Source organism: Etheostoma cragini, chromosome 11 (genome assembly GCF_013103735.1).
Source record: "Etheostoma cragini isolate CJK2018 chromosome 11, CSU_Ecrag_1.0, whole genome shotgun sequence".
NCBI lineage: Eukaryota > Metazoa > Chordata > Actinopteri > Perciformes > Percidae > Etheostoma > Etheostoma cragini.
Genome location: NC_048417.1, coordinates 3,477,097 through 3,497,570, shown reverse-complemented (window position 1 = coordinate 3,497,570; position 20,474 = coordinate 3,477,097). Strand labels below are relative to the sequence as shown.

Below are 20,474 nucleotides of genomic sequence, written 5' to 3'. Positions count from 1 at the left end.
TGTTAACGAGCAGTTGGACAGGTGTACCTAATAAAGTGGCCGGTGAGTGTATATATATATATATATATATATATATAGATATAACGCATTGAAAATTGTCAAATGTCGAAAAAATGTTGTGTTCACCCGGGAGGACAACACAAGGGTTAAAACATTTGGGGGAGCTACAGGGATTTGCGAGGAGTCAATTAACCATCCAATTGTCCTCGGGTCAAATTTTTAAAAGTTTTTACATCAGAAATTTAGGATTCTTTTATCCAAATTGTCCAAATATTACAAGGAAGGTTCCATATATTGCATCTTGCAAGTTAAAGAAGGATCAGTTCACTACTAATTTTGTGTTTTATTTCTCTCAAAAAAACTTTTATAAAAGACAAAAAAACAATAAAATTGTATGTAAATGTGTTACAAAAATGAAGAAAATGTTGATAAAAGTGGTCAAAGTGATGAAAAAAATGTATCTCAAATGTGTCAAAAAAGTGTTGAAAAAGCATTAAAAGAAATTTCACTTTCAGTTTTGACCTATAAGGACAACACAAGGGTTAAGGAACAGAGATATGTGGGCATGTGTTGCTGGAGGCTGAATAGGAAAAAGTTGGTTGCAGGAGACAGGTGGATCTGCCTAGTGTGTGTGTGTGTGTGTGTGTGTGTGTGTGTGTGTGTGTGTGTGTGTGTGTGTGTGTGTGTGTGTGTGTGTGTGTGTGTGTGTGTGTGTGTGTGTGTGTGTGTGTGTGTGTGTGTGTGTGTGTAGCAGTGTCAGTGGGAGCCGGGGCCTGCAGATGTCTCCTTTTCAGCCTCCAGTTCACACCCCTGCCCCGCTCTGAGAGGAGGGGCCAGTCGGAGAGGACAGAAGATCAGTGAAGGAACAATGGCTGCTATTGTCAGGCCTCAGTGCCATTCACCGAAAGCAGCCTCCTCACCGCCCAATGACTCGGAGGAAACCAGAAATCTTGCAGACGCCGGGCGGACGGAGCCTCCCGGTTAGCATCAGAGTCTCGTACGCGCTGCGTTGCCTGCTCTTTATTTTTTATTTTATCTTTTGACAAACCCACTTGCCGTCTCCTGGGTGAGTGTGTTTTCCTCCTGCTTCTCGTTCTGATGTGTTTGCAGGGAGAGTGTTTTGTCAAGCGATGCCTCGAGCTAATTTGTAGTCCGCCCGGCATCCCCCCAGTGTGTGTTTTTGGTGTTTGACATGTATAATGAGGCGCTTTAGTCAAGTGCATTTGTATTTCTTTCCTCATGTGTAAGTTTCCGACGCTCCTCGGGCTTCCTGGATAAACGGAGGCAGGGTGATAAGTTGCCCTTCAGGAACTGTCTGAATTCACTCGTCACTAATTGGAAATTAGGATATTGTTTCTCATCTGAAATTAAGAGCTGCTTGTTGTGTCATACTTGTGTCAAATGTTTAACCCTCATGTTGCCCTCGGGTCTAATTGACCCGTTTTCCTAAATCAATGTTCTTTTTAACTACCCAAAATAACAAGATTGATTCCACACAACGCTCTTTGGCAATTACAAATCTCTACTTTCATTAATTTTGGGGTGCCTTTTTTTAATTTTATAGCATTTGAAAAACAAGTTGAAGTGTTTTTGAAATAGTATTGAGTAAAAGTTGACATTTTCCAGTCCGTGATTATCCATCAACATCCATTCCTTTAATTTTAGTCTAAATAATTCCTAATTTCTGCTTTTCTAACTCTCACAATAGGTGTAATTTCCTATTTATGAGGTTTATTGACTATAAATTCCAAAAATAACTGTAAAACTAAAGTTAATAAGTTGGTGTTACATAGTGTTGAACGTCAAAAGTGAAACACAAGTGTTGGAAACACAAGTGTTGGAAAAAAGGACAAAAAACTTGTTAAAAAGGAAACAAAAACGTTGATTTTGACGTGAAGACAACACAAGGGTTAAACACTTTAATCTCTCACTGGTTCTCCGCACTCAGATAAACACTTCCTCTCTCAACATACACAGTATATTTTTTGTTCAGTTGCACGTTGCAGAATCTTTGAGGCCCTCTGACTTTGTTTTACCTTCTGAGGTCGGTGAACGCATCTCGCGTTGATGGAAATGGTTTTTCAACGTCTCTATTAATATTTCAGCGACAATACAGCACAGAAATAGGATCTCTATCGTGCTGGCATTGGCAGACTCTCCGCTTTCTCTGCATCGGTTTATTGGCGAAATCATACGTCACACAACAAATTAGGAGACGGAGCTTCTGACTAGAGCCCGACTGATAAAGGATTTTTATAAGGCCGATTTAAAAATCCAATATTCTGATATATTTAAAAAGAAAAAATCCAGAAACTCGTAACAAAACATAAAGAGATTTCCCTAATTATTTGTAGTTATTTATGAGTTCTCACTAAAATAGTATGATAATTTGTTTTATTGTCACAACAGAACAGAGGAACATCAAAATATGTTAAAGTTCTGATAAATAAAATCTATAAAAATACAAACTTAAGATATGAAACTTAAAGTCCTTTGAACCTTAATTAAAAAAAAATCTGTGTTGTCAACAGGGACGTTGTAGAGCGCCTTCTGGTGGACAGACTATGCAACACCATCACTAACAGGGACGTTGTAGAGCGCCTTCTGGTGGACAGACTATGCAACACCATCACTAACAGGGACGTTGTAGAGCGTCCTCTGGTGGACAGACTATGTAACACCATCACTAACAGGGACGTTGTAGAGCGTCCTCTGGTGGACAGACTATGCAACACCATCACTAACAGGGACGTTGTAGAGCGTCCTCTGGTGGACAGACTATGCAACACCATCACTAACAGGGACGTTGTAGAGCGTCCTCTGGTGGACAGACTATGCAACACCATCACTAACAGGGACGTTGTAGAGCGTTCTCTGGTGGACAGACTATGCAACACCATCACTAACAGGGACGTTGTAGAGCGCCCTCTGGTGGACGAACTATGCAACGCCAACACTCCCAACATGGTTGACTGTCCTTTTTTATTTTTTAAATATTGATTTATCAGAATCATTAATTTGTCATTATAAATAATTCTGATGAATGAATTCTTCTTATTGTACAGTATAGGCCTATATTGATAAACTCTACTTCTGCTTCTCTTTTTTGGTGGACTCGCGTGTCCGTTGTCCGTTTTGTGAACCTTTGATTTTGGTGAACTCATTTCATACACCAGAACACACATGGTCCACATGAGTAGATAAACAGCTCACTTTAACCATTCCGCTTTAGGACTACATTATTTCTTTCCTCTAGGACAAATGTGGGCTTCACTTTCCAAAAAGAGTTTGTTCTGAATATTTTGATAATACAACACATGGGCGTCAGGTTATATGCAAATACCTTTCAAATGGGAAGTTAAGAAGATATGTAAAAACTGAGAAAATGTCCTCAAACCTCAGAGGGCTAACACTCAACAAAGGCAGAACGATGTTGACAACTCTCCCCTTGTGAAGACCTGGAGTGCTGTAAATGTGTCTGTATGCTCGGTGGCTGCAGACAGCACGTGGCACGCCACGCGCTCGCTGGGACACTAAGTACGATTCAGCCCTCAGGCTGTCTGCTTTACTTTAGCAGTCTTATAAGGATCTCCGGAGGATTGTGTGTTGGGTTTGTCTCTCTAAAAGTTTTGGTCGTGAAGCGAGGTGCAGATGCACACGTGAGACGTGAGATGTGTCGTCATTCCCAGGACCTTTTGTTTTGTTCTGGTCAGATTTTCACAGCAGGGAGCGATGCAACGCCCTCCGCCTTCGGAGAGAAATCTCTTTTAGTTCTGTTGGCCGGATCTCGTGTGTCTACGTCCGGATGGGCCGTTTCTAGAGTTACACAAATGGATCACTTTACAGAAATATACCGCGTGTTTTATTGCTGATTCAATGCGTTAGCTGATGGCTTTGAATGACTTGTTTTCCACTGCAGCAAAGCCGTAATGGAAGGCACACTCGTCATCCATCCTGTTGGAGTTTTTCTTTCAAATAGCATTAACAACGCAGATTTAGTTTGAAAATCTTTTTTCATGTCAAAAATAAAAGCGGCGTCATTGCCAGGCACCGTGACATGTCGACACGTCCACACAGGGTGGATCTAGAGCTCAAGTGTCAAATCAAAACAGGAGATATCCCAGGACACTTTACAGGTAGACTAGGACTAGGACACAGTTATAGTCACAGTAAAGATAATAGAACTCTGTAGTAGTAGGAGAGGCCATGGAGCAGGACCACGGTCCAGGTGCAACCACAGTCCAAGATTAGGAAACATTCTACAATCATTGCTGTGGCTAAGTGTGAGAACCTTGAAGTCTTACATGACTTTCGACCTGTAGCTCCAGCCTCATTGGTGATGAAGACTTTTGAGAGGATGGGTAAGCAGGAGTTACCGAAGCAGGTGGAGGAACAGTTAGACGCTCTCCAGTCCAGAGGTGTTGAGGATGCAAAACCTACATTGTTACATTCCTATTAACATCTGAAATCCTCAAAAACTCATGCTAGGCTCTTTTTTATCGACTTCTCTTTAGCATTCAATTCCTTTCAACAGATGATCCTGCTATAGTGAGTTTTTTGAACGATGATGAAGAGGGGCACGGTCATTTAGTTGATGATGTTCTTGCGTGTTGTGAAAGATTCTGTCTGTGTCTTGTTGTGGAAGTTTCTGTCCAGCAGGAGAGGAACTATTTCAGAGAGTGAGACTTGTTGAGACAAAATAAAGACACAGCTGTGCAACTGAGTCAAGGTTAAGAATTCGGTGAGATTTGATTATTCCCTGCAGAGAATAACCAAGTGGGAAGACAGTTTTCACAGAGTTAACACAGTGACACTGTGACAACGCCTTGTGAAATGAAAACAGTAGCGTCTCCGTCTTATAAAATGACGTGTTTAGCTAAATAAATCTAATCTTACAGACAAGTTGGAGGCTCTTCTTGGCCCTGGACTTGCTTTGATAAACAGAGCAGTGAACAAATGTCTCCTTCAGACTCCATGGTGTTGTCCTTGGAGAAGACATGCTGAGACTAATAGTCTCTCCTTCAGGGAGGAGACACAGGGAAGGGATTTTGAAAGTCACCTGTAAAGCATGTGATTATGAACAATATTAATAATAATAATAATACATGCATATTATAGAAGGATGTATGAAATCATGCTTTAATGTAATTTTCCCATTACACTATCAACGTTTCCAAGACACAGGATATGATTATTGATTTCCGTAGATCACAGCACAGTGTTTCCCAAACTGTTATTCAGAACGTGACTGTTGAGACGGTAGATGAATATAAATATTTAGGTACCATCATTGACAGCAAAGTATCCTCTGAGAGCAACACTGATGCTGCCTGTAAAAAGGCAGAGACAAAAACAGAGACTTTTCTTACATTTTGTGTTTAGGGCCTTTAAAATGCCAGGGCTGTGGTATGTCGCAGGTACGGCAGAAACACAGCGCCTGGTGGAATTCAGGGCTCCCACTCGAGGTACTGGGAGATAATTTCTTTAGACCAGTGGAGACTGGATAACATGCAGGTCATTATTAAAGATTAATGTTTGTTTATCCATCACATGCTTTGTGATGAAGTCGACGTGTGTGCTGCTGAGGGAAAAACAGAAGAGCGTTGGTTCTCAGGGTTCATTGAACTGTCCGGTACAGACGGACTGTTTATCCCAGACTCTGGGTACATGTTATGTAATTTACAGCAGGTTAATTGAAAAGTCCACTAGACAACTTCTTCATCAAACTATCAAATGCTTGTGTGTTTAAATATGATAATAGTTGTTTTGGATCACCTTTTGTTCAGACAACAAACAGCCGCCTACTGCCTTGGTTGGAGCACACAGCTGCTGTCTGTTTACACTAGTTTTCAGGGCCATTTTATCTACCGAAACATAAAATCTTTTAAATACACCCACATGCTCCTCGCCTCTGACTAGGCCCATACAAGCCGGTGTAGTCAGTGTGCGGTTTATTAGTCAGCTGAGAGTTTTCTAAACAGAGCACTTGTGTCTGTCCTCCTTCAATCAGAGAGTCGAGAAAACAGTTTCTTCTTGTTACCAGCGAAACGTCGAGAAGAAAATGAACAAAACGGAATAAGTAATATTGATGCTCTGAAGCCAAACTAAATCAACAGACAGAGAGAGAGAGAGGGAACTGAGGATAATTGGGATGAATAAGGATAATTGCTTTGTTTTGAACCAATTTCACTTTAAGAATACCAACAATTTAACCAGATTATGTCTCCACACACACAGATAGCAGTGGTTCCTGCCACATAATACAGTTAACATTAAACAAGGTTCTTTAAACTTTAAGTGATGGAAATGAAAGAATATGCTGCTGATTGTGAGATCTTCTGAGCTAGAAAACAAATTTGTATTGCAAAAAGTGCTTTATAGCTGGGGCTGTAATGATCTGCATTAGGAAACGGAAATCGCAACACTCAGATCCACAAAACTGTCGCGGAGTGACACACCCCTTCCAACTCTGGGATATCCTTCCCGTCCAGATCCAATGCAACCACATGCTTAAGTCTTTTTAGTGCCTTATCCGTGTTTTATCTTGTCTATTCAGCTTACTGTAAAGATGGCTAAGAGCGAGGGTGTAAGGTTACAAATGGCCGCAAAACAGCAAATCACGTGACAGCAAATCACGTGACAGCAAATCACACGACAGCAAATCACACGACAGCAAATCACACAACAGCAAATCACACAACAGCAAATCACGTGACAGCAAATCACACGACAGCAAATCACACAACAGCAAATCACACAACAGCAAATCCCATGACAACAAACCACATGACAAAAAATCCCACAATGTGTTGTGGGATTGGTAAAATAACCCTATCACCTCAATTAATCTCCACCATAATCTCCTCCACGTTCCTGCCGATCGGCCTTATCAGCCTCTTCTCATGTCCCGTATTAGTATTTAAACAGTCAGCTCACTGATCAAAAGACACCAAACTGATATCCTGACACTATGCATATATATAAATGCAACTGTGTGTGGCTTTGGATTCTGCTACATACTTGTCCCTATACAAATGAAAATTCAATTAATATCTAGTATTTATTCATCTCTTTGAATAGTGTGTTGTGTTGTACTAGTGTAGAAACCCATATTTACATTTTACAAAGGCCTAAATGTATCAATAATCATGGAAAAACAATGTGTCGGTATCACATCCGACAAACGTGTTCATCGGCCATCGATCACGTTGACTCAGTGATTGATTGACTAACTGTTTAACGGATGTTTATCTTTTGTTTCAGCTCTACGATAAGATCAACACCAAGTCCTCCCCACAGATCAGGAACCCCCCCAGCGATGCCGTGCAGAGAGCCAAAGAGGTGAACAGACACACACACGTGATCGCCCACTAACCAATACACACACATCAGCTTTAACAGCAGCATATGTGCACTCCTTGTTTGTCCCGTTCTTCTGTGTGTGATGGGTGTGATGATGTATTTAACACGCTGTGGAGATAACAGATTCACTTGCCGCTGGCTTTTCTCTTTGAACTCACACTTCTGTCTGTCGGGCTGCATTAATCCCTCCAGCCTCTCGCTCACTAAAGCTCTAACTCGGCATTCTGCTCACCTCTCTGGTCACGGAAAGAAGCTGGTCTCAGTGGGACGTTGGGGTCGGGGCACAACTGGGTGGGTCTCGGGTAGCCTCAGCAAAATTGGAAATACTTGAGGAGAAACTTCAGTTCTTTCTTTCATTTTTTTTTTTTTTTTTTTCATTGCCGAATAGAAGGCAGAACATTACTAGACCTGCAAAAATCAGATTAACAGATCAGCTAAAATGTAACAAAACAAACAAAAAATATGTTCATTTTCATGTGTGCGCGTTGATGTGTGCAAACAGTTGGAATTAAAGTGCAGTTTTCTACTGCACCATCCATCCATCCGTCTTCATCCCCCTATCCGGTATCGGGTCTTGTGGCAGCAGCTCCAAGGGGGACCCCAAACTTCCCTTTCTCGAGCCACACCAACCAGCTCCGACTGGGGGATCCCGAGGCGTTCCCAGGCCAGGTTGGAGATATAATCCCTCCACCTAGTCCTGGGTCTTCCCCAAGGCCTCCTCCCAGCTGGACGTCCCTCCGCCTAGTCCTGGGTCTTCCCAGAGGCCTCCTCCTAGCTGGACGTCCCTCCACCTAGTCCTGGGTCTTCCCCAAGGCCTCCTACCAGCTGGACGTCCCTCCACCTAGTCCTGGGTCTTCCCCGAGGCCTCCTCCCAGCTGGACGTGCCTGGAACACCTCCCTAGGGAGATTGTTTCAAATAACCCCAAATCCCCGAGCATCTGGATTACATTAAACGTTAAAAATAATACATTTCTTCTGCAGTCATGTTGAAACACGTTCCTCCTTCAACCATGCAGAGTATTACAGCAGCACTAGTCTAGTAAACCTGACTCGCATGCGCTCAGATTCTGCCCAATCAGACGATGCCGAACGCTATTGCCTCTCCGTCTGATTGGCCAGAGAGTTAACGGTTTGGCGCGTACCAGACAAACTATCGCCTACATATGTTGCTGCCATATGTTGCTGTCTTATTGTGCAGCCCTAAAAGTACATTTCACTTTACACAGTAAAGTATGTGTGTATGGTATAAAGTGGAGTGGTGGAATGTAACTACGTACATTTATTCCAGTACTGTACTTAACTCCAAATGTCGAGGTACTTGTACTTTACTTGAGTCTTTTCTTTTCATACTACTTTCTACTTCTACGCTACATCTCAAAGAGAAATATTGTACTTTTTACTCTATTAGCTACATTAAGTAAGTAACATTTTCAATGCAGGACTTTTACACTCTAGTATTAGTACTTTTACTTAAGTAAAAGTACTTGGAGGAGGCGACACAAACGTGAACTCCACAAGACTAAGGGTGCTCCGGTAGATCGGTTACTGATCGTTATCGGCCGTTAAAGGCTATTAAGACTATTAAAGACTATTAAAATGAATTTATGATAAATATACAACATAAAAACTAGAGGCTTCAAATAGACCCGGTGATCGGTATCAACCAGAACTGCTTCCAGCAATCGGTGATCGGCCCCAAAAATCCTGATCGGAGCACCCTCACACAAGACCTTTTATGCAGTTTGGTTTGCAGCTCCGAATGAGATTGCCTCTGAAAAAAAGAGAGCGAGAGAGATTGAACTATTCAATTATTTATGTTGCGTTATAAAGTCCTCAGCGAGCTTCCTCACAGACCTCCGTGACCTCTCGGCGTATGTTTGTTCATGATCCAACTCCCCGAGACTCAGGCTCATTGTCGGAGCAGCAGCCCAGCGGCCTGTTTAATAAAGATCTCCTGCTTCTGGGTCTGACCTTCCTCATTAGAGACACACACACACACACACACACGCACAAACACACACACACACACCCCAACACTGTGTTAGCAGACTGGTTTTTGCTTTCTTCACAGAGAGTTGCATTATGGTCTCCGGGGTCAGACCCCCGGCACGAATGAATTCACAAACACACAGTTAGTTTGGGTTCATTTGTTTACCTCTCAGCGTAACACTCCCTGGAACTGGTGCTTAACAAGAAGAGTGAAAGATGTTTGTGTGTGTGTGTGTTTGTGCATGTGTGCGCGGCTACACAAAATGCTGCCGTATTTGCGTTGTGTGCTTTGTTGAGAGGAGCAATTAAAAAGCCTGAGCAGTTAGGGAGTGGGTGAGGGCTGGCGTCTTAAATCCCAGCGCTGTTAAGACGGAGAAAGCCATTTAATGGGAGCGGAGCTCGGTTTTATGAGGTTTTTGTTGGTGTCAAAGAGACCTGGCTAATTAACACGGCTCCGGGTCCCAGTGTCCAAGAAGTCGGCTTATATCATTATAGAGTCTGGTTTGCATTTTCCTATACTTAAAATAGTTTTTAGATGTATCCAACAAACACCACACTGTCTGTGTGGGTGGGATTTCTTCTGTCTTTCATTAGTTTTCTGACAGACACGTTGTCATTACAAACACACTAAACTCTGCTTTTAACCAGACTTATTAAAGCATCTCGGTTTGTCCTGGCCAGACTACGACTACGAAAATCTGCCTTGTTTCTTAAATCTGATTTTAAAGGTCCCATGGCATGACAATGTCACTTTATGAGGTTTTTTAACATTAAAATGAGTTCCCCCAGCCTGTCTTTGGTCCCCCAGTGGCTAGAAATGGTAATAGGTGTAAACCGAGCCCTGGGTTTCCTGCTCTGACTTTGAAAAATGAAAGCTCAGATGGGTCCATCTGGATTCTTGCCCCTTATGAGGTCATAAGGTTACCTCCCCTTTCTCTGCTTTGCCCACCCAGAGAATTTGGACCTCCCATGAGAGAGAGACATCATGGCTTTTAAACGAGCTAAGTGGCAGTTGGTCAAGGCCACATCCTAAGGTCTATATAAAAGAGACTTCAGATACAGTATTAGGGACTACTAAGGTTTATATAAAAGAGACTTCAGATACAGTATTAGGGACCACTAAGGTCTATATAAAAGAGACTTCAGGTACAGTATTAGGGGAGCACTAAGACCGATGTAAAAGAGACTTCAGATTTGTAAATAACAGCCTTTCTGTTTGTATCTCTAGAATCTGACATTTGGGCACTGACAGACTTAATCGTTGTAGTCTCTCCGCCATCTTGTGTAAGGGCTACGTAACATTAAATTAGGGCTGCAGCTTACGATTATTCTCTTGATTAGTTGAAAATGGTGAGAAATGTGGATCAGTGTTTCCCAAAAATAGCTCAAGATAACATCCTCAAATGTCTCGCTTTGTCCCTATCTCAAAGATATTCAGTTTACTTTTCCATAGGAGAGAAGAGACTAGAAAATATTCACATTTAAGAAGCTGCAATCAGATCATTTTTAATATCAGATCTAGTCTGAAAGTAAAAATGTTTGATATGGTTAAGGTTTGAATCCCTACACACACCCACTGGTGTACAGTTTGACCTCAAATTAACTCATCATTTAATCTTGGTTGTTCCTTCATGGACGACCCCCCCTCACCCCTTCCTTCTTCTCCTCTCCTCCTCTGCTTTACTTCTGTCTCTACTGATCCACTGGCTGACACTGAAACGCTTTGAACCAATCAGACCGCGGCTTCCAGCGGACTCTTGTGGGTTTATTCCCCCACTGCCGAGCTTGCAATAAGGTGCTTCAAACTTCACCAAAGCTTTGTTCCGACTGCACTAATCCCTCCACTCTTCACCTCCAAACTCATCAGCTGGATAAGTTCTGTCAGCTCATCTTTCTCGGGAGGGGAGTTACCTGCTTTAGGCTGTAGATACTAATCTCATAAACACACAGGCGGGCATCGACTAAAGACTACCATTTCTGGACGGGACGGTCAGCAGCTTGTTTAATCTTCTTCCTGTGTCTTCCTCCACTTAAGAGTTCCTCCCAAGACGAAGCAAGTGGCGCTTTGAAACATCTGGAATATGTAAGCCCTCAACACAGCACCGTGGTCCCAGGTTCACGATATTTATATGCAACGAGTACAGCAGAAGGCAGAACTGGAGGTGGTTTTGGACTGAGGGGGAGTGAAGATGTGGATGGTATCCATGTGTTTCTTTATTAAAGGACAATTCTGCCACAAAATTAACCTAGGGGTTAATTAACTTATTTTAATTAACAATTAATTAATTATTTGTTAATTAATTAACATGGGTACAACCGTCCTCTGGGATATGATTTCATGCTAATCCAATGGGACCTGTTTAGCTATTTCTACACCACTAACAAGACTCAAAGTAGCACACTTCCACGGCAGCATAATGAGGGTCCCTACATGTAAAGCGAAGCATTGAGAACTTTGTAAGTGAAGAGACAGTTTTAAGTTGTTTCACTGATGGCTACGAGCTAGCATCAAACACAACCAAGGCTGTCACTGGAATGGTGTTTGAAGCTAACGTTAGCTTTCAAACGATCATAGATTGCTACAACGTTTTTAAATGACTGCTAGCTTAGCTAAAAGCTAACAATCAAATACAACAAAGGCTGTCAGTTGAATGGCGTTTTGAGCTAACGTTAGCAATCAAACAATCATAGATAACTAAAACGTTTCTGAAATGATTTCCATCTTCTGTTATTGTTTGTAATGAGAAAAGTTTATTACTTTATTACATAGATTTCACAAATTTCATTATGACGCGTTGTGTCGAATACCGTTTAAATCTGAGCATGCGTGACTCAAATCTGCACTGGACTCACGTCGGGGGGTGACAGACACATTACCGGTCGCGTATACAGGGAAAACAGTTACGACCAGTCGAACCACGAACGCCGTGTAACCAGTAACATAGCTCAAGCACGAAATTGTCCTTTAAGATAAACAAACATGAATGTATTTACAATAATTCACACATGGAGCATCTGGCGTTGAAAAACACAACAGAATCAACGATACTACAGAGTCATGGAGGAGAAAGAAGATAACTTCTCAGAAATTTCTCAGAAACAAACCGCGAACTCTAATTTAAAGCTACTGCAATGTGATTGGCTGCTGACGACACACACTGCTGTTACATTGAATAAATACAACAGTAATAGACTTTTTTCTTATGCAATGAGGATAAAGGAACATGTTTATGAACCGCAACTGCAACAAGGAATATCATACATACGTTGTTAAAAAAAACTAAATAAACATCAAAGTACCCACTAAAACATGGAAAACTTCTGGAATTACTCAAATCTTTTTTGGAAAAGCTGTGGTATTGTCATGTGTTTAACGAAATTAATGCTTTAGTGCGGGAAATTTTGATAATAAAGAACGTCCGTTACATTCAAGCCGTTGCCAAATGAGTTGCTACAAAGCTAATTGAGACCATCAGCTCCCCACAACTCTCTCTGTATCTCTCAGCATGACTATGTTCAGAAGACTTTGGCGTCTGGCGACTTTCCCGAGTGCAGATAATGACGTCTTCCGAAGAGTCCATCATATTGTTTTAATCCTCCGTGTCCTCCTTGGCTACTAGCGACTGTGTGGAGGAGGAGTGGGGACGGTGCGCCACCAGTGTTGTTGTCACCTTGCCTTTGCATTATTAGAAAACAATTACTTTTTGGAAATTTCTCCTGATATATTGTCTCTAGAAGTGTATTATTCAACACTTTCAAATTGCAATACTTTTGGAATCGCAATAAATGAAAATAGCGATAGAAATCCAAGAAGGATTCAAGTCGGGACGAAAGCGTATCGTATCAGCCTTTCAGTTTGTTGTATTTTAGCAGAAAATTGAAAGCGGCAGAAATACCAAACAGAGTGAACATTAATATCCGTTTATTTACCGAACAGAGTGCACTTTAATATCCGTTTATTTATCGAAGAGAGTGCACTTTAATATCCGTTTATTTACCGCTAGTAATGTTGTTATGGTGATATTCAACAACATTGTCGCATATTTTCCTCATATCGTGCAGCCCTAGCATACGCCCCTTCTGATTAACAGGCATACTTAGAAAGAATGTGCGTCAATGACACACACAAACACACACATACACACACACACACACACACACACACGCAGGATCCAATATTAACTGGTTTTGTGATTGTTTAAATTTTACCAGCCACTCAATAAATTCCTATTGTTTTTTTTGGCGGTGAGTGAAACAAATCCATCAGCTACTTGCATATTTTACCAGAAGAGACACACACACACACACACACACGCACACACACACACACACACACACACACACGCGCACACCCTTAGAGGCCTCGGCTCACCTCTACAAAGCCACATTCACCAGTCAGGCGCAACATAACTGAAGCTGACATCCATTCCTGTCAGAAGGGGGGGCAGAGCAGAGCCTTGACCCCCCTCCAGTGGTGTCCAGAGTCGGTCTCCCATTGGCTGTGAAGGTGTAAGGGGTGGGGTCAAGGGGGTCGGGCAGTTGTTTGGCCGCTCTGGACGCCCTGTCCAAGGGACAGCAGGTACAGCAGGGTGCAGAGCTACCAGTGTGTGTTCGATGTGGAAGAACTACCGCGGCTTAAAGCTTTTCCCCCTCTCTCCATCCTCAGGTACTGGAAGAGATCTCCTGCTACCCAGAGAACCACGAAGCTAAGGAACTCAGACGGATACTGACCCAGCCTCATTTCATGGTGAGTCAAAAAGAAAACACACACACAGACATACACACACGTGCGTCTTTCATGCCTCTCAGACGGGTTCAAGTCAGGAGGCCTCTTAACTAAACAGTCGTAAGCTAGACGAAGCCTCCCTGAATCCCTGTCTCTCTGGTGGACAGACTCTGCAGGCCTCAGCAGGCAGCGGCTTTATTATGTCACTTTGCTCTACGTGACGTTAGAAAGAGAGACACAGGTGTGAGTCAGACTTTTCAGCTTAATTTTCTACATCGGATTAACTGGTTTGAGTAATTTTTCAAACTTCTCTGATGTCTGCTTGTTGAAAGTGAATGTTTTTCTAGTCTTTTCTCTCCTCTGTGACAGTAAAGTGAACATCTTTGAGTTGTGGACGAAACGAGACATTTGAGGACGTCATCTTGGGCGTTTGGGAAACACTGATCCACATTTTTCACCATTTTCTGACATTTTAGAGACCAAACAACTAATCCATTATTTCAAGAATAGTTCCAGAATAAATACAACTCACACCAACGTATTACCACTGTAGTTTTACACTTATTGTAAGTTTTGGAAAGTAGAGATCAATAAACGTCATTTATTTCAAATTATATCTATTTTTCATGTTTTTAAAAAGCTCAAATCATGAATTATTTGTTTGAGTTGGATAATCACAGACTGGTAAATGTCAAACTTACTAGAAACTGTTTTGAAATCATTTAAATATTTCTTTCAAATCGTATAAAATTGAATAAAACATCCATCAACGAACTGATCAGTCAGTTTACATGTGAAGAGCGACGTATGGACCCCTCTGTGTTGTGTTTGGGAAATTCGGTTGTAAGAAACCCATATTTCTGATATCGAAACTTTTGAAAGCGGGTCAGAATTTGACCCGAGGACAACAGGAACGTTAACTTAAATGTCTGCCGTGTGTGTGAGCTGTCTGAGCAGCAAAGGGTTAATCCAGTCAGGGGAAAGTCACTGTAGGGCTGTCAGCTTCCGCTGCTAATCCTATCACATTAATGCACCTGATTTTGCCCTCTGATCATTGGCCGGCTTCATATTAGACCGACGGACCAACGGAGCGGGGCGACGCAGGGGAGGGCAGACGTAAATCAGACGCAGACATGAGGAAAAGAAGAGTGGACCGACATAAGGACTGAGAAAAGTAATCAAGACGCATGAGAGGTGGAGAGGGAGGAGGGAGGTGTGGCTGGAGGTCAGTTAGGCGTAGTGTGATGTGAAGTGTCTGGTCAGGTCAGAGATCCGGCTCGCTCGTATTCACAGCGTGAATGGACCGACGGAGGGGGGGGGGCACCGTCGGCATTCCTACGAGTTCAAGTGAGAGTTCAAATGTGTTTATTAGGATGAAGTCCTTTAGGTGTATCATCTCGTTTTCGAGGGGGACCCAACATATATCCCAACCGTTACAGAGCGACAGGAAAACTGGAAATAATACTAGAAATATACATTTATGTATACTGCAACGTACAGATTACATACAACATTACAACCTCTAGGTTACATTACAAAACATTACAAAATAAATATCCAATAATAAATAAAAACGGAAGTGTGAGTGTGAGTCGAGCACCAACCACATGGTAGGAATAGGGAATATACAGTGGTCTGCAAAAGTTTGGGCAACCTTGTTAATTTCCATGATTTTCCTTCATAAATCGTTGGTTCTTAGGATAAAAAAAATCAGTTAAATATATCATATAGGAGACAAACACAGTGATATGAGAAGTGAAACGAAGTTTATACCATTTACAGGAAGTGTGCAATAATTGTTTAAACAATATTAGGAATGTGCATAAATTTGGCCACTGTTGTCATTTTACTGATTTCAAAATCTTTAGAACCAATTATTGGAAATCAAAATTGGTTTGGGAAGCTCAGTGACCCTTGACCTACATACACAGGTGAACCCAATTATGAGAGAGTATTTAAGGGGGGGCAATTGTAAGTTTCCCTCCTCTGTGAATCTTCTCTAAAGAGTAGCGACATGGGAGTCTCAAAAGAACTGTCACATGAACTGAAAACAAAGATTGGTCACCATCATGAATCAGGGGAAGGATCCCGAAAACTGTCTAAGAGATATCAGTTGTCTGTTTCAACAGTTAGGAACATAGTCAGGAAATGGAAGACCACAGGCACAGTTCAAGTTAAGGCTCCAAGTGGCAGACCAAGGAAAATCACGGATAAACAGAAGCGAAGAATGGTTAGAACAGTCAAAGTCAACCCACAGGCCAGCACCACAGACACACAACATGATCTTGCTGCAGATGGAGTCATTGTGCATCGTACAACTATTGCGCCCACTTTACACAAGGAGATGCTGTACGCAAGAGTGATGCGGAGGAAGCCTTTTCTCCACCCACATCACAAACAAAGCCGCTTGAGGTATGCTAAAGCACATTTGGACAAGCCGGCTTCCTTTTGGAATAAGGTGCTGTGGACTGATGAAACTAAAATTGAGTTATTTGGACATAACAAGGGGCGTCATGCATGGAGGAAAAACAACACAGCATTCCTAGAAAAACACCTGCTGCCTACAGTAAAATTTGGGGGTGGTTCCATCCTGCTGTGGGCCTGTGTGGCCATTGCAGGGACTGGGAATCTTGTTAAAGTTGAGGGACGCATGGATTCCACCAAATATCAGCAGATTCTGGAGACCAATGTCCAGGAATCAGGGACAAGGCTGAAGCTGCGCCGGGGCTGGATCTTTCAACAGGACAATGACCCTAAACACTGCTCAAAATCTACTAGGGCATTCATGCAGAGGAACAAGTACAACGTTCTGGAATGGCCATCTCAGTCCCCAGACCTGAATATTATTGAAAATCTGTGGTGTGACTTAAAGAGAGCTGTCCATGCTCGGAAACCATCAAACCTGAATGAATTAGAGGTGTTTTGTAGAGAGGAATGGTCCAAAATACCTCCAACCTGAATCCAGACTCTCATAGGAAGCTATAGGAAGTGTTTAAAAGCTGTTATTTCTGCAAAAGGGGATCTACTAAATATTGAGTTATTTGTTTTGATTGTGGTGCCCAAATTTATGCACATGTCTAATTTTGTTTAAACAATTATTGCACACTTCCTGTAAATGGTATAAACTTCGTTTCACTTCTCAAATATCACTGTGTTTGTCTCCTATATGATATATTTAACTGTTTTTTTTTTATCCTAAGAACCAACGATTTCTGATGGAAAATCATGGAAATTAACAAGGTTGCCCAAACTTTTGCTGACCACTGTATTAATTTGTATTGATATTGGCATCATGACGGCATTATTATGACAATCACAGTCCATCTTAACCCTCCTGTTGACCTCAGGTTCAAATTTGACACCATTTTCAAAAAGTTTCTAAATCAGAAATTTGTGTTTCCTTCGACCAAATTGTTAAAATAAATAACGTGGATGATTCCATACGACGCTCCTCACAAGTTAAATAACTGATCAGTTCACCATGTTCATTGAATTTAAGTGTTTTATGTAATGTCATGGCATGTGAATAAAAGATTTAAGAACGCTGAAAAAAAGTGACAAATGTAGGGGGAAAAAACACAAAAAACATCCAAAGAAATGCAGAAATATTCGACAAATACATTGTAAAAAAGGAGAAAGAACTTCGGCAAAAGTTAGAAAACCTCCAAAAAGTGACAACATATGTCGGCGAAAGCTTTAAAAACTTCAAAAAACAACAATGTCCAAAAAAATTGAACTTTGGGAAAACTAAATGTTGGACTACGGGAAGACAACACAGGGTTTAAAGGGAGAAGACAACATTCGGTATCTCTGTGAGAGCGAAGGGCAGTCGAGCCATGTGAGGTTTTTCCCTTCATAGAGGATGTTTTTGGCGTTGATTCAGCTACCAATGAGAATAGCAACATTAACCGACATCGCCTCTGGCGCCCTAAAGGACACCTCTGATGTCAACAGACATCTTCTGCTCGTCATTGAAGTCCACAGCCGTGTTGATGCCTGTTTTTTCAGAGAATTTGACCAGGGCATCAGATAATCTTAAAGTCTCACGCATGTTCCTCTCTTGCTTTGCGTTTCTTATCTCTCTCACTTTTTCTTATCTTCTCTCTTCTTTTTTTCTTGCTTTTTCACATTGACTCGAGCACACCCACGTGACATTGGAGGATTAGTTAACCCCATAACCCCTGTCCTCATTTATGGCATAGTCACGCACGCGCATACACACACACGCACACGCACACACACACACACACACACACACATAAACACACCCTTTACGTCCTCTCTGTCATGGAACATTAAGTTTCTTTTGTGAGGGATGTAGTTTGACATGGAAGTTAGAGACGCTGACACTGCCTTCATGTCTCTGCTTCTCTGATCTGCTCTCTTTCTTCGGCTGTGTGCGTGCGTGCGTGTGTGTGTGTGTGTGTGTCTGTCCGAGTGTGCTTGCGTGCGTGTGTGTGTGTGTGTGTCTGTCCGTGTGTGCTTGCGTGCGTGTGTGTGTGTGTGCGCGCTGAGGAAACATGGTGACAGGTTTCCTCCTTGTGGAGGTTTGATTTCTGACTTCTGAAGTTCAGACAGGTTTGTTAAAGTGCCACTCAGGGGCTTCAGCGGCTGTCAGCGGAGTGGAGTTGAACTCTCTTTGGGCGCGAGCCACCGGCGGCTCCGCAGCTACACAACGCATGCTGCGTTAACTCAAACCGACAGCACCGAAGGCACCTGCGGACAAGGGGGAATACCTGAAGCTACAGCAGAGCAGAGTCAGACAGTCAGGATGGAAACCCCTTCCGGCTTGTTACACAGGAGAGCCACTGCCCCCTAATACGTAAACCCCGTCTCTGCGTAACGTCAAGTTTTTCCTGCGTGTCTCTACGACGTGGAACGTTAGACAGCCAATCACAGACATTGTTAGATCTTGGTAGAAGTTTCCCGTGTACTGATTGGCTCATTGGCTGGATTTATTTTGTTGTTTTGGCCTTGGAGACCCTGACGTTTTTAAAGCTTCTATTTTTGGTTGGGTTACTGTTTAATACCCATTTTTGTTTATCATCCATGTATATATACGTATATGTGTGTGTGTGTGTGTATAGAAACGATGTAAATACATATAATTTACGTAAAAAACATACTTGTTATGTACTTTGACTTGGTAGTCTCTCTTCCGTTAGTTTGAGCTATTAGTTTGTGTTATGTCCTAGCTTCCCCTAGACAGTAAACGTAAGGGTCGTAACACTGACGCTGATCAGATTTACCTCTTAGGGATTGAAACTGGGTATTGAATGACGAGGTATTTGCCGCTATCAACCCATGGATTTAAATCAGCCAATATAAATGCTGATACCGATCAATCGGGAAATGGCTGATATCGGCCGATAATATCGTCCCGTCGATATATCGGCCGATAATATCGTCCCGTCGATATATCGGTTGGAGTCTACCTTCAAGTAAAGTGTTCCCTTTGTTTCTTTGTTCTTTGTTTCTTCCTCTGACTCTGTTTGTGACCACAGGCCTTGCTGCAGGCCCACGACGTGGTGGCCCACGAGGTTTACAGCGACGAGGCTCTGAGGGTGACACCCCCCCCCACCTCGCCCTACCTGAACGGAGACTCGCCCGAGAGCACCAACGGAGACATGGACCTGGAGAACGTCACCAGGGTGCGCCTGGTCCAGTTCCAGAAGAACACAGATGAGCCAATGGTACGCAGTTTTAAACATGTTTTTGCTGCTCTCCCTCATGTTCTGTACTCTGTACTTTTTTATTAAAGACCTTGTCCATCCTGTGTCATCGTGCAGGGCATCACGCTGAAGATGAACGAGTCAAACCACTGCATCGTAGCGAGGATAATGCACGGGGGGATGATCCACAGACAAGGTACGCTCTTACAACTCCCAGTTATTCCTAAACATCATTAAATGGCAAGCCAAGCCAAACCAACCATCAACCTAAGGGAAAGCACAGTAGCACAAATAAACGGCCTAATGACCTCAGCGCCATAACAACTAGAGGAGAGCGATTAGGCAAGGTGGGATTTCTGTGTTTTTCATTTAGTTTTCCCTGAGACCCCAGAGGGAGGAGGTGGGATATGGGTTTTGTGTAATTTGTGTTGTTCTGTATTTTAACCCATTTGACACTAACTGTCATACACTGGGGAATGTGTTCTCTATGTCTGAATGATATAAATGGTGCTAATAAAAAAAAATCAAGAGGTCCAAAGATCCCAACTATCCCTTTAAACAGAAGACCAAACCCCTGTGGTGTCTGCAGACGTTTCAGCAGCTGGTTTGTCTCTTGCGTTTAAAGGCAACAGTTGCGCTTCTGTTTTATCGTTACGGTAGCATCCTGTTAATTAATCCCCAGGTGATTTATCGTGTGGTAAGTGGGAAGCCTCCTCCATTACAAC

The 20,474-nt window shown here is 42.4% G+C and overlaps 1 protein-coding gene across 1 annotated transcript in view; it reads left to right on the top strand.

Annotated features, from left to right (window-relative positions):
• caska (calcium/calmodulin-dependent serine protein kinase a) overlaps positions 1–20,474 on the top strand; it is a 136,057-nt gene that overhangs the window by 97,845 nt on the left and 17,738 nt on the right. The window contains exons 13-17 of the mRNA XM_034885997.1: positions 7,264–7,341; positions 11,387–11,434; positions 14,018–14,098; positions 19,582–19,770; positions 19,867–19,945. Of these exons, the coding sequence (XP_034741888.1) occupies positions 7,264–7,341; positions 11,387–11,434; positions 14,018–14,098; positions 19,582–19,770; positions 19,867–19,945 (475 nt within the window). The remainder of the gene's footprint in view (positions 1–7,263; positions 7,342–11,386; positions 11,435–14,017; positions 14,099–19,581; positions 19,771–19,866; positions 19,946–20,474) is intronic.